Genomic DNA, 14,585 nt, shown 5'->3' with positions numbered 1-14,585 from the left:
ATGTAAAACGATATAACTTGTAACATGGCTGAGAGTCTATTACTAGGTCTGTTAAATGGAGAATGACGTCACGAAACAGACCAGCTGAGCTAGTCACCGTTTTATTTTTTGTGTTAGGTTAATTACTCGTAGTTTATGTATTTTTTTCTTATGTCTTGTGTTTTGGACTTTTTTAAAAAGACATTCAGTAGCCAAACTTTTACACTTCTACTTTTCACTTATTTTAGGCATGTTGTAATAAATTGCTGTAATCAAAACTTAAAAGTAAACGATAACATGAAGTTTTGGAAGGAAAGTTTACTAAACAAGTTGCTCAGAAAATCCGCTAGGAGCTCTTAAGCATTTACTATTTAACATGACTTTAAATAGGGCTGCTCACAATGCTATACTTATAACATTTAACATGGTAAAACATTTTACATTTAACAAAACATGAATACCTCTAGTGTATCAGAAAAAAATTGTCTACCCAGTAGGATTCGAACTTTGGTCATTAGAGTTAGTAGCCATGTGTTTTACCCCGTGGCTACCGCGCTCCCACAGAGATTATTATGGGACCTCAAAACTTATATTTCTGCTGCTAACTGCAATTCGGAATTTTCTACAATTCCAATAATCCCTGTTATTATATATAGGTAAGCGAACGTGAAACAACGATATGAAATTTCATTTGCCTTTCCTCGATACGTTTTATATAAAAATCGGTTGAAAAACAACTCGATTTCATTATTTGAAATATCGATTTAGCATTACGTTCTTTTTAGGGAACTGTCTAGAAGTGTTTTTCGATGATATACGGTAAACTCCTGTCCTTGGTCTGTTAAATCGCAAGGTCACTTAAGCAACACTTTCGCAGTTTCTACATTAATTACTCTAATTATTAATACCACTACACTGTAAAACGTTTAATGTCTGCTACGAGGTAAAATAATGGGTGAACTAGGCAAGAACTTAAACGATGAGTTATCTCGTAGTAGAAAGTTTACGGATTAAGCAGCTACTTTAAGGTAGAATTTAAGTTCGAGTTTTAATGTCTGTTTAGGTGTGTTACAGCTATCCTCTTATCTACTATCGCGAAACATAAACAGTCGTTATTCGCAACTACTGCCGCTTATCTCAGTTTCGATAAAAGCGGTTACTTCAAACGGTAGAAAAGTTGTTCCTAACTAAAAATAAAAAATAAAAAAATGATTATTTAATTTTGAGCTTAATTGAAGTCAGGTGTTAATGAGTTATGATTGACTAATTTTTAATTATTTTTTCACAGCTATGTAATATACGACAATATAACTTATTATAGCAACTTTTTCTGCTTCAAATTATTTAAATGAATTATTAAACAATGAAAAAATGATACCAACTATTTATTTATTGATTTAAGAAAAGGGGAAGAGAGAAAAAGAAAAGAAATTAAGATAAAATAAAATTTTAGAGTGACAATGACAGAACTGAAAATATATAATTTATAACAGGATGTTTTGCTTGGCTTCAGTCTTCGGGTTGAGGTTGGGTTTCCCAAGTTGTAGATCATTGCTCTTTTAACTGTTGGTAACTGGAAGTGGAACTTCATAAACCTTTTTTTCATGTAATCCTCCATAGTCTCTATTAGTAATTTCCAATGCAATTAGCTGTTTTTTTACAAATCAAGGAGTGCAATTTTTACGACTATATTTCGAAAGGATTGCAATTTTTTCCTTTTCGTAAAGGATGCCGCTCACCGGACTTCATAGCCATATATCAACAGTGGCCTAGGAATTGTTTTAAAAATAATAGTTTCTGGTTTTAATTTGGATTTTCTCTTTCTAGGATAGGATAATATTGCTAACCTTGCATAGGTTTGAGTTAGTTTGATGTTGATATCGGTGTTTTATGAATAATATAAATCATTGAAATTAATAAATATATATTGGCATATGAAATATCCGATGCTGATAAAGCAATAAGGAAGTAATCTGAAATTAAATTGACTTGGAAAGAATGTGTAACTTCAGGTGTGTTTCTAGATGAGAAAGAAAGTACGAAACAAGTTAAAAAAGATATTTTTACGCAGGCCTTATTGAAGAATCAGATCCACCGTTCATATCCTAGACAACCCCTGCATATAAAAAAGATGAAAACACCAAGCTTCATTGATTTTAGAAAGCGAAATGTCTAATCATACCGGAATGTTTCCCTTTTCCATCCAACTATAAAGTCGTAAATTAAATACTTATAGTTTACGGTCATTGATTTCAATTTCAGCAAAGGTTCCTTAAAGATTGGTGAGTTTATATTAAAGTTGAGATCTTTTCAGTGATTTTTTAAGAACCAATTAAAACCACAAAATTATGAAACTAATTTGTATTATAAACCATAATACCTATACCGGAAATGATCAATTTTATATTTAAATCTCTAAGAATACGTTTTATCCATAAGCCTTTTTGATTTTAATGAATTTATTCCTATAGTGTTGGATATATAGTTACTTAGGTTCTCCCTAAAGCAGTAGTAAGGTTGAAAAGCCGAATCCTGGGCGCGTTGCAATGACCATTTTTGGACTTTGGACCATGTCTTAAGGTTACCTCGTCCCTACCTTAACCACTTGTCACGTGACCAGTCATATGTGTAATATATATATATATAAAATGCTGGTTATGTGAATTATTTGTATGCCGGTTATACTATGTTTAAATTTTCGTAGTTGATTTTGTTTTATATAGATATATAATTTTTTTTTAATTATAATTATCCAGAGTTAAAAAACTGATTTTTTTAAGCAGTATATATTATTTTATGTTCATTTTATTATCCTTAAATAAACTGTATTATTGAGTGGAAACAATGCATTACTTTTTTTTATTTATAATGGATAAAAAAAATAAAAGTAATAAATTCACAACATAATCCGATAATTCGTTTGTAGTTGGTAAGATGCTTTACACAGATTTTTCTTTAAGAATGGTTTTTTATTAGAAATGCTTTGACCGAGAGCTTATTATATGCAATAGATATAAATCATACCAAATGAACTATTTAAGAAAACATATATACCTTATACGAGGCAATGCTTGAAGAAGACACCTCGTGGTAGATAAGAAAGCCGATGAAATCAACACCTGATGTCATCAAGGTATTTAAATATTAGGGGAAAAAGTAAGTTATTTTGTTCTGGTACTGAATGAATAAGTATTTTCTTGCCGATTTGTTCATCGAAATAATATCTTTTTTATTGCATTTTTATTAATTATTAAAAAAAATAAATAAGATTCACTCACCCATTCCGCTGCTGCATCTAATCTGGTGCCGCTGGCTGGACTCTGCCCAGCCTTGAACTGTTTCAATTAGGTTAAGGCGTCGAACCATCCTGTCTTAAAGCTTAAAACATAAATCTAAAAGTATACATTTCAAATTTTATACTTATATGTTAGTTTTAGTTTTATGACAAGGCGTTAATATTCACATCTGCAACAGTTTCTGATCACTTAAATTGTAATTTAATGTTCTATGCTTCTTATGGCAATGTTTAATGCTTTTTGATTGGAATCCAAATTTATCACAAAAATAAAAGCTTATATGTCGACATAATGAATAAGATTGTTAGATGATAAAAAATATTATATTATTTAAAAAGACATATTCCTTAAATAATATGCTATTAATTTTCTTTTATCTCGATTTTTTTTTATTTATGGATTCAGAACGGACAAAGACATTCAAAGCGTGTGTACTCTTAAGCACCAGTTCTCTGGATATATTTTAAGGAAAAAATACATTCAATCAACTTTTTTTGTACTAAAAACATTACGCGGTACACCCTTGTCGTTTAACTCGAAATGAGCTAAATTGAGCAGTCTGCAAAGAAAGTCACGAGCAACAGCTAGTTATCAGAAAAACATAGAAAAAAGATGTGTGATAAAAATATAAAAGGTTTTATCGAATAAATTTAGTTGGGTTGATTATTTGTTATTATTACTACCATCTTACGTGATGCATTCGTCACGTTTCGGGTGATCAGGCCATTTTTACGTACGATCTGTTTATCGAATAGAGATATACAACTGACTTATTTTTAATGCTAATTAAATATTAGATCACCAATAAATATGTTAAGTCATATTACTTTACGTTTTGGCGTTGTGGTCTTTATAAAATTGGTTTTTTTAGCTATTCTACACTTTTTGATATTGAGACCGAACCCCAACAAATAAAAATTTAATAGCTATAAAATCGACCCTTTCAAGAAATAATTGTAGCATAGACTCTGAGATTAGCAGAATTGAGCATAAGTTTGCTATAACTAGCAACTAAAGACTAAAGCTAAATTAGCTGTAGTTGCATTGGAAACTAAAAACTAACCGGTAGTTGTTAGCTGTTTGCTCATAGCAAACTAGGAACTAAATTAGCTATGATCTGAAATTAGCAACTAACATTTAATTATGAAGCGTTAGACCGAACCTAAAACTCTAAATATCAGTTAGTTCTATCTTTAGTTTCAAAAGAAAAACTAAAAAATAATATTATAATACAAAAATTCAAGTACAGGATTCATTTTAACTTTTCTTATATCTGACATATGGCCATGTTTATGTTTTCTCAGATCAATCGATTAATTTCAGAGGTGCTGAAATGAAAAAAAATAATCGATATTACGATAACGCGCTGGCGTATCGATTTATTTTAACTTTTAGGATTTCTAACATAATGGGGTCCCATTTTATGTTTTCGGAGGTGCTGAAAAAGAAAATAATATCGATTTTGTGATATCGCGCTGGCAAGTCGGGTAATGTTGGAGTCACTTAAAATGTTAACAAGGATGCTGAAAATAAAAAAAGAAATCAATTTTGTTATCTTGGACTTGTGTTTCGATTTAACCTTTAGGATTTTTGAAATATTTTGAGCCTCTTATGTGTTTTAAAAGTTACTATTGTTTTTTTTTCATTTTCTACGCATCGATACATTTATAATGCATACACACATATGTTAGAAACCCGAATAAAATAATATCGATTCGTTAAAATAAGTCGATTCACAAGAGCGCAATCGAAAAATCTATTTCATGTTTATTTTCAGCACCTCCAAACACCTATATAGGGACACCAATATGCTTGAAATCCGAAAAGTTAAGATAAATCTATTCGGAAGCACCTGACCATAAAATCGATTTTATTTTTATTCTCAGCACCCCCGAAAATGTGTATGACTCCAATATGTTAGAAATAGGAGAAATTAAAATAAAAGCGCGTTATCATAATATCGATTATTTTTTTCATTTTTAGAACCCCCGAAATGTTATTATGGGACCCTTATATGAAAGGAAACCACTAATAGGGTTAAAGAATTAGTTCCTATTGACTAGTAACTATTGACGGTTATCTACTGCTAAATTTTACAACTAAATTAGTTGTTAGTTGAATTAGAAAACTAACAACTAATTTAGTTGTAAGATCTAGTGGTAGCTAAGAGTCAATAGCTAGATTAGATACAATTTTTTAGGGGAACTAATTGTTACAACTATTTAGCAATTAGTACGTAAGTTATTAACTAAATATTAGCTAGCTAATGCCCAACTGTGGAGATTAGTAGTTATACCATTATTCAAGTAGGTATCAATTTTGCTTTCATTTAATTCTTAGTTAATCCTGTCAGTATTGCTAAAGGGAATAGATAGAAGATACGGAAGTTGATATCAATTATGTAACGCACTGTTCTCGTAGTCGCTTCCTAGTCATCCGATAACACCTCCGACCGTATTTTGCGTTCTTAGAGCTGACAATGGTGAAATAAAGTAATATTGATAGAATAAATAGGATAAAACAACCAATGTAAATTATTATTTTAGGTAACAAATATTTAATGAGGATATTTATAACTGTTTTATTAACAATCTTTTCTGATGTTTGAATGTTAGCTGGAAGATTTTAACAGTAAATATACAATAGATAGTACTCAATATGCATTTTTAACTGACCTAATTTTCAAATATTTTCCGAGGGGGCCCTCTTTGCCTCAAGGCGGAAGTAGGCTGTAAAGGGTTTAATTAGGGTTGGAACACTACAAATTCAAAATAGTAATAAATCCATAAATGAGAACAGTCATTTTTTTTTCTACGAACTAACTAAATTTAATCATTAAATTACACTCATTTTATCAGAAAAGATTATATTCTGCCTCATGTAACCATTATATAATTAATTTGTGTTATATCCCTAAATGATAAAATAATCTCTAACTAAAGATATTAAAAGGAGGGTTCTTTAGTGTTGATAACACAATGATTTATAAGGAAAAATAAGAGAAAGCTTCAGTTAAATTGAACATAGGTTCTTAGATTTTTGGTTTTTGTGAACCAAGAAGAACATAGTAAGGTATGAAGAAGGGGTAATCAACTAAAATATTTGAAACACGTTGAGAAAGATATTCATTTTCTTTCAAAAATTCTAATGTATTAACAAAACTTACTGCATTAATATTTGTCTCTATTTTGAAATAATGTAATTAAAAATATAATTTCCACTCTGATTCTGCATTTATATATTAAATATTAGCGAAAGGAATGCTTATATCGGAAGCAAATATAAATACATTACCCAAGGCAAGGGATCACACGCTTTCTAACGCATGTGGTCACGCATATGATTCTTATTCAGTCCCAGCCGTTATTTAACGAGTCACTTCATTGGATTTGTATTAAGTCATTTTGAAACCCACAACATTTATTTAAAATCAGTCCAAAATATACTTAATTCTATAGTTCATTAGGCAATGATTTGGTTTCTGTTCAAACTTCATGTCTATAATGGAAGATTTGTTTATAATTGATAATTCCCAACAACAGTGCATATTAACATGTAAAGGTGACGAATGCCGAACTTTCCAAATGGAACTATCATTGATCGTTGAAGGGGACTGGAGTGCTTGGAGTGAAGGCGTAATTAAAGGCCACGCTGCAATCACTTCACTCCATCGTTCCATTTTTTTCTGAGTTCGTAACAAAACTCGTTTCTTATAATATTTAAAGTCAAATTCATATTTCAATGTACAAATTAAATATAGCTCTTCAGAAGCAATAGGATATAATTAGTACCTCAACTAATGTAAGAACATTAAAAAATTTGACCTTTACCTCCCCAACACAATATTAAAAAATAGTATAAATTTTAGGCATATTAGTAATTATAGACCTACTATATAATATAATATTATTAATTTATGAAAAAAAAATGTATAATATAGGATTATATATTAATTTTCAAAATATATTCACTTCATTTATAAAGATTTAAATTAATATTTATATTTTTTACACAATTAATATTATAAAGAAGTAAGTTATTTATATCCATAGTTCTGTAACTTACTTTATACACTTAGCAGTCTATCACTCCATTATTTTTTTTAAACTCATGAACTGTCGGACGATTTCAATTCCAGTACCTCTGCATCACTCCGAAAATTCTACATAGAATTTCACATTCGGTCGTACCACGTTCCATTTTGGTGGAGGGGTTGATTATGATATAATTCCACTTGCCATCATAAAAAAAATACGGACTACGTTCGAACTATCTAATTTTACTATATCCAACTCTTTTTTATATCCAATCAGTGTCAAAAGTAGTTAGTATCTTTTCTGTTTTAATCGGGTGCAATTTCTGGTTTCAGATCTATTATGTGAGTCTAGAAAAGTGATTTCACCCTAAAATGGTGATAGGCTCAAAATGAATCACGTTTCTGAATCGATACATCCTCTCACTTTCCCCTCATTACCATTGGTGACGAAATTGATTTCAATTTTTTTCGGTTTTCTTCTGCTAGAATGTTCTAACCGAAACGACTAGAAAAAAAACAAAAAAAATATTATGAAATAAGGATTCAGAATACTTCTTCTAAACACAATGCTTTAAAGTCCAAATTATACGCATACAATAATAGCTCTACCGCATATAAAAAAAAGTTTGTATATTCTCACCCCACAGTGTGTTATATTCCATAGATCAAAAAATATATATATATTATTTTTTGAGTCTTTAATTGAAGAACTGTTCTTTAAAAACTTTTTTATTTATTCAATTAACTAGGAATGCTATAAAAATTACAACATTAGTTTCGTAACTGAATTAGTGCTATGAAAAATTTGATGAATGCATTTATTTTTATTCTAAATATAAATTTCTTATATTTTAGCGTGATGTATGGATTAACTTATTGATAGACTTTTTTGTTATCATGACTAAAAAATTTTTTTTTCCGTTTTTTCACAAAAAACAATTTATGGAATATTCGACTTTACCACTCTTCTTCCCATTAAATTACAAAGATCTAGAAGAATTTCTATCAGATTAAATATTTCGGCCAATTACTTTTCCTTTATCCTAATCTAGATCTTTATGTTCTACTTTATGAACAGCTCGCTTATCCATCCTTGTAAGGACTAGGATATTTACCTAGTTAAAGTCGGAGTGTTTTAGAGAAAAAATCTACAACATTAATATGTCATAAATCACGTAAAAAAATAATGGCGATACAAGACTTAGTATTGAGGTGATATCATGGAGTAAGATTTATCTAGAACCTAATTAAACCTAAGATTATCGCAGTAAAAACGATGTTTCAGTTTTTTATATTAATCAAAAAGCCAGTTATTACTGTTTTTTCAATTACTGTTTTCTTAGCCCTTTATTTAATTTAATTTTAACCCCGATTAATCTGGGGAGTTGGTTAAGCGGGACTCTTCTGTAATAATATCCACCTTTCGTTTTCTCTCGTTGTCTCATCCCGACTACTGAGGCATATACAGTTGTGTAATGACGTAGCGATGGATTGCGTTTAGTTACATGATCCACCCATCTTCTCTTTTTCAATTCTTTTTTGGTGGTTCTGTCTTTTAACTCCATAGATTTAAATTACAACCTCAGGACATTCAAAATATGTGGAGTATTGTGTATACGTTATATTTCAGCAACATGAATCAAATAATAAATATTTATAATATTATTATATATAGTTGGGGACCATTCTTTAGTAGGCTACTTCCAGGGCAGTATGATTCTTAGTCTGTCTGGGACAGTCAATTTTGAGTTATGCGTTGATTTTCGGACTCAATTTCGAGTTTCAATGACCAAATAGTCTTAATGCCTCGTCGTTTTAAATTTGATACCTAAAATTGAAATCCTTGAAAGTTCTACAAGAGTTCGTTTCAAAATTAGGGCATTAACAATCCTTCATTTCCGGATTCCGACGTAGCGGTAAAAATAAAAATAATCAATCATTTAGAAGTCGTAAAGTAAATAAGAATAAGTGTTTATTTAATTTACAGTGTTTACGACGGTCACGCATCCTTAAAAAACATCAATAGAATTCTAAGATAGTTTCATTTTTTTTTTTTTTACAAAGTGGTTCTGACATATTATGAGCTTTTGTGACGTGAGCTCGTCTGAAAAATTCTCAAATTTTTCTCAAAAATAATGAAATATAAAATAAATTTTAAGAAAATATATTTTTCTTTCATCGGTTTTCGGTTGCTATTTGTTAGGCTATAGACATTTTCGCAACATCCTCATCTGGTTGTTACAATTACACATTGCTGCAATTGTAACAAGCACACATAAGCTGCTTGTTACAATTACACATAATTACACAAAATTACGTAGGTACTACGACGAACCCGTAACTTGTATTAGATGCAATAATATGCTGTTATTTCATGATTATCAAAAGAATATCTTTGAAACAATTTCTATTTGACTTCAATAGATATGTGATAAGGACTTACAAGTGGAATCAATTCTCAACCTACATTATTTACTCTTTTTAAATAAAATCAGTTTTCTTCACTTTTATACCTGGAATTAAAAAGTCTGTAAATTTTATTTGATGTCCAGAATATTCTACTTAATTATAATGAGCAATTTGGGATTCGATACTAATTTTGTGGTTAAAAAAAATACGTAATCTGCTATGAATACAAAATTTCACTTTATGAAATAATAGTAAAACTGTAATTATTGAAAAATATCATCATTAGGTGATTCTTAAAAAAAAAAGCCTAAATTTCTCAAATCAAACGTACTTTCGCCAAGTTTATCATGACAATTTGGACTAGACATTTTACTTTTAAATCATTTCATATCTGAAGTTTAAGCCATGAGTAATTAATTGGTCATACGATGAAACATATGCTTAATTAATTAAACATGAATAAATAGTGGGGACTGAAGAACATAGAACTCACAGATTTTAATTATAAAAGAATATTGTTCAATTATCTAAAATATAATAACTTTAAAAAAGAACAAAACTCAAGTCATATGATTTTTTATAACACTAATTAAAAGGAAAAAAAGTTAAATATCTTTGATTACCCTCTTTTTGTTTCAGAAAAAATAATAGATATCCATGTATATTAAAAAAAATAATAGATTTTTAATCGAATGCAAAATTAAATACCTTGTGATAATATTTCAGTTGTTATTTGAAAGCTATATATAACATATTGAACATTAAAAAAAACTTAACCCAATTCATTTTAAAATCTGCTATTATAAAAATAAAAGATTAACCAAATAATAAAATTTAAAGAAAAATAATATGAATCAATCTTGGCATTTTTTCAAATTTTCATAAAAGCTTTCTGTTCGAATTTTACTCTCAGAATGCCAACAATTGTGACTAAAGTGTAATTATTAAAAAAAAAAAAAAAAAAAAAAACCTTTGGAATGCATTATTAGTCACATTATAAGATTTGGATTGTTTCAAGGTCAAGATGTTAATTTTAATTTTTAAAAAAATTGGGTATAATTAATTATAACTATAATTACAACTAAAGTGTAAAGATTAATATTTATATAGTTATGAAGTAGCTGAGAAATATTGAGAAAATATAAGAATAAAGTGATTTAACAAAGTACGCAATATTACATTAGTAGTGTGCTGAGTATTGTGAGTGTATATTGTATTTTATTTATTTATTTTTATTTTTTTTAGTATAAACCTACATGTTGGTTTCGCTGATGATACAGAAGGCCTCGCAGAATAGTTTAACAATACTTAAGCCCGATTCTATTGAGTTGACATTAAGTTTTATTTCTCCTCGTTCTTTGCTCATTATAACATAAACGACTGTGCCAAATTCTTAGGATCGTTATAACTTCTTCTTTTCTACATTGTTTGGAACATTAAGCACAACTCATAGTTGGTTTTATAATTTTAAATTTATTAATACTGGAGTTTTATTATTTTATTTAATACCAGATCTGGTGGGCCTTAATGGTTAATGTAAGAGGTACAAATATTGGAATAATATATTCTCCACATGTTTAAATATGTTTATATCATAACAAATTTATTGGTTGTATATATTTGATACAGTTGTAAATATAAATAAAATATATACAATTTTTTTATTAATATTCCAATGCAGCATGTTGCCAGTCGCATGAGATTCTTATACGTATAAAACCTTATCAGTTAAATTACGTATGCGTATTAAACTTTATCAGTTATTTTTTTTTCATTTTATCAGCCTTCATAACGACTTTAGCGCAACATTCTTATAGGTATGACAGCTTATCAGTAAAAATACGTACATGTATTAAAGCTTATCTGTCATTTTTATTTCATTTTTTTGTTTATCAGCTTTCAAAACGGCATTGCCGTCCTAGATTTTTTCATAGTCAAACCACACTAAAATCAACAGAGTGAATGTGAGTAATCTGAAAACCACTTTTACCTAAAATTGCTAATTAAAAAAAAAATTTCATGCTAAAAAAAAATTGTTTCAATAAAAAACCAAAGAATCCTCTGCTATGCCTCTTCCTGTAAAATCATAAATAGTTTGTTTAGTTAATATTTTTATTTTTAATTTTTAATTTCTTTTTGTTTTTACTCGATTTTTATTTAGACATTCCTTCAAAATATATTCTTATCAAACTTTAGTATTTTCATTTAATAAAATTAATTGTATCTAAATTGAAATCCCAAACCAGTCTTTATTTTCTGAAAAGTCCAACGTTTCGGCCGTTTAAATAATTTATGTGAGTGTAAATTAGTTTTAAGGTATATTATTTATTAATAATATTGTTAGTTGCTTAATTGTTAAAAATCCATGCATAATAAAAGCTCGTTTGTGATAGGATTCCCGAATTGGTCAGAACGTTGGACTTTTGACAAAATAAAGAATGTTTTGACACTTTAATTTGTATACAAAGAATTTTAGTAAACAATAAAACCAGTCTCAAGAAAGAGAAAAAATTATATATTTAGTATTTTTTTTTTGTTTTTAATATGTAGATAATCAGACAATAAGTGAGGCGGGATATAAATTTATAAGAGATTAATATTTTTTATTCATTTTAAAGTTTACAACCAGCTTTATATACCAATAGTATTAATACTTACTGTTCACAAGAGATAAATTGTAATAACATATAATAAAAAGTTAATTCATACATTGAACTGTGTTGTATAGAATTTACAAAATAGTTGAATAATAAAGAAAAATATTACATCATACAAAAGGTGAGAGTTAACGCAGAATAAAATAGCGAAAACACATTAAATTTAACATGAAATATTACAATAAAACAAAGAAAAGAATATGTTTTAGCACCTTGGGAGTGAACATAGAGTTATTTAGAAATGTATTAAAACTGACATGTAATGCGTGATGAGTTAAACTATTAATATTTGTTATCAATAATTTTATTGACGTTGTTTCCTTTTTTTTAGTGGGATTAATTTTTAAATGATTAACTATCAATCATAATGATGGAGAAAAAAAACTCTTTATGACCACATTGAATACCAATTTTTACAAACATGCATATATTTTCAACATTTTGGTAAACCTTTTTTACGCTCCAGTTATTAAAATTATTTTGTTTTATAAACACTATTCAGTGGAAGTATTAGTCGACAGTTTTTGGTCATTTTTTTGAAGGGGCTTTCCATCTTACTTTTAATCACTACTATGGATTGTCAATTTTGTATTTCCATTTTGAATAATTCATACTTCAACATTTCCTGTTCACAATGAGGCTATTTAGTTATTTACTTTATCATAAGGAATATGAAATAATGATTATTATATGATATTTAATTCTGATATAAATATTAATTACTCAACCCATTTTTAAAATAGAATAATAGGAAATATATTTTATTCAAGTATGTAAGATCAGCTAAAGATATACATTTTTCGCAAACGTATCACTGGAAAAATATTGACTTCCAAAGATTCGTGACAGGAATGATGGTAGGACATTCTCTTTCGATAATCGAACCTATCCCATTTCGTACCAACCAAAGTCACTATTTCGCCATTTATTATTTTGTAATGGTCACCTTGAAGTATAGGTTGAAAGTTGCAGGGCGAGCAGAAGTCAACCTTGTCCCAATACCACGCCCAGTCTCAACTACAATATTATGCCGTTAAAAATGAGTCACACATTTGCCGATCTCGGTCGGTTGGTGATCACCTTTCATTAATCCTCCGAGTAAGAAAGATGTGAAATTAAATATAAAAACATTTTAACATAACCTTTTATCATATATCACAAGATTTTAGAAACAATTAAAAGTACGAAATTAGATCTTGGATTAAGGAATGTTACAATCCTGTTTGTGGATCTTTTACAAAGCGAATTTTACCTAACTTTTGTTCACTCCATTTTCAAACAGGAACCTAGTTCGTTATGAGAAATGAAAAAGCCTTTTAGGATTTTATTGAACACTCAGGCCGTTTTCACTCGAAAGCATTGAAATATATATTCTACATTTCTACTCTTTAGAATAATTCATGACTACGCTTGCTCAAGAGCAATAGGATTGGGCAACGTACGTGGGAGGCTTCTCTACGCGGAGAGACACGAAACACAGGGAAGACGGACGTTGCAGCCTAAGCACTTGTTCTTTCAGGTCAAGGTGCGGCCATTCTGGCGCACCAAGAAATGAATCTTCCACTGAAAAATGTTATATCATGTAGTTGTCGATCCATGTGGAATGAAAGTCCGCCAAGCAAATCGAAAGCCAACCCATGGACTACGTCAAGATGTTCCAATCGCAGGATGGTCGCAATAACTAGATTGAGAATAGAACAAATAAATATAACTCATTCATATCTGATCAATAATTAACTACCGCCAATATTGTAATAGTACAGTTAAATTCGGCCCCATCTTTCATGAATGACATTTCTATACCACGGATTTTTTTTTTTTAATTATTTATTTAATGTAATTTACAACTGTATTTATATTATACAATAGGTAAATATGTTGTATGTTTCATATACATCTTGGGAAGGAACCACCCATTGGTGGTACTTCAAACATTAATTTAAATTAGAAGGTCCCGTGGCCATCTTCTTTTCAGACGCCTCGCAGGATTATCAGGGATTGTTAAGGATGAAAGATTAAGAATTAATGGGTTAGGATGGTTAAGGAGTTTGGAATGAAAAGACGCTTATCTGTTTTGGGTCAAATCTGCAACGAATGGGATGTTAAAGTCTTTGTGAATGAGTTTATTTGTGACGAAATAAGGAGCATCAAGGATTTTACGTAGGATTTTGGATTGTAACGATTGGATGCGGGAAGAATTTGATGGTA

The 14,585-nt window shown here is 29.2% G+C and overlaps 2 protein-coding genes across 4 annotated transcripts in view; one reads left to right on the top strand and one right to left on the bottom strand.

Annotated features, from left to right (window-relative positions):
- Idua (alpha-L-iduronidase) overlaps nt 1-3,563 on the bottom strand; it is a 69,650-nt gene extending 66,087 nt beyond the window's left edge. For all 3 annotated transcript variants that reach the window (XM_067049550.1, XM_067049552.1, XM_067049554.1), the window contains exon 1: nt 3,258-3,563. In XM_067049550.1, the coding sequence (XP_066905651.1) occupies nt 3,258-3,345 (88 nt within the window). In that variant the 5' untranslated portion in view covers nt 3,346-3,563. The remainder of the gene's footprint in view (nt 1-3,257) is intronic.
- LOC106686038 (alpha-N-acetylgalactosaminidase) overlaps nt 1-14,585 on the top strand; it is a 107,030-nt gene that overhangs the window by 26,572 nt on the left and 65,873 nt on the right. The window lies entirely within an intron of this gene.

This window comes from Halyomorpha halys, unplaced genomic scaffold, assembly GCF_000696795.3.
Source record: "Halyomorpha halys isolate HHAL.00 unplaced genomic scaffold, Hhal_1.1 Scaffold766.1, whole genome shotgun sequence".
NCBI classification, from domain to species: Eukaryota; Metazoa; Arthropoda; class Insecta; order Hemiptera; family Pentatomidae; genus Halyomorpha; species Halyomorpha halys.
The sequence above is the reverse complement of the archived record's forward strand: the minus strand, read 5'-3'. Positions and strand labels throughout refer to the sequence as shown.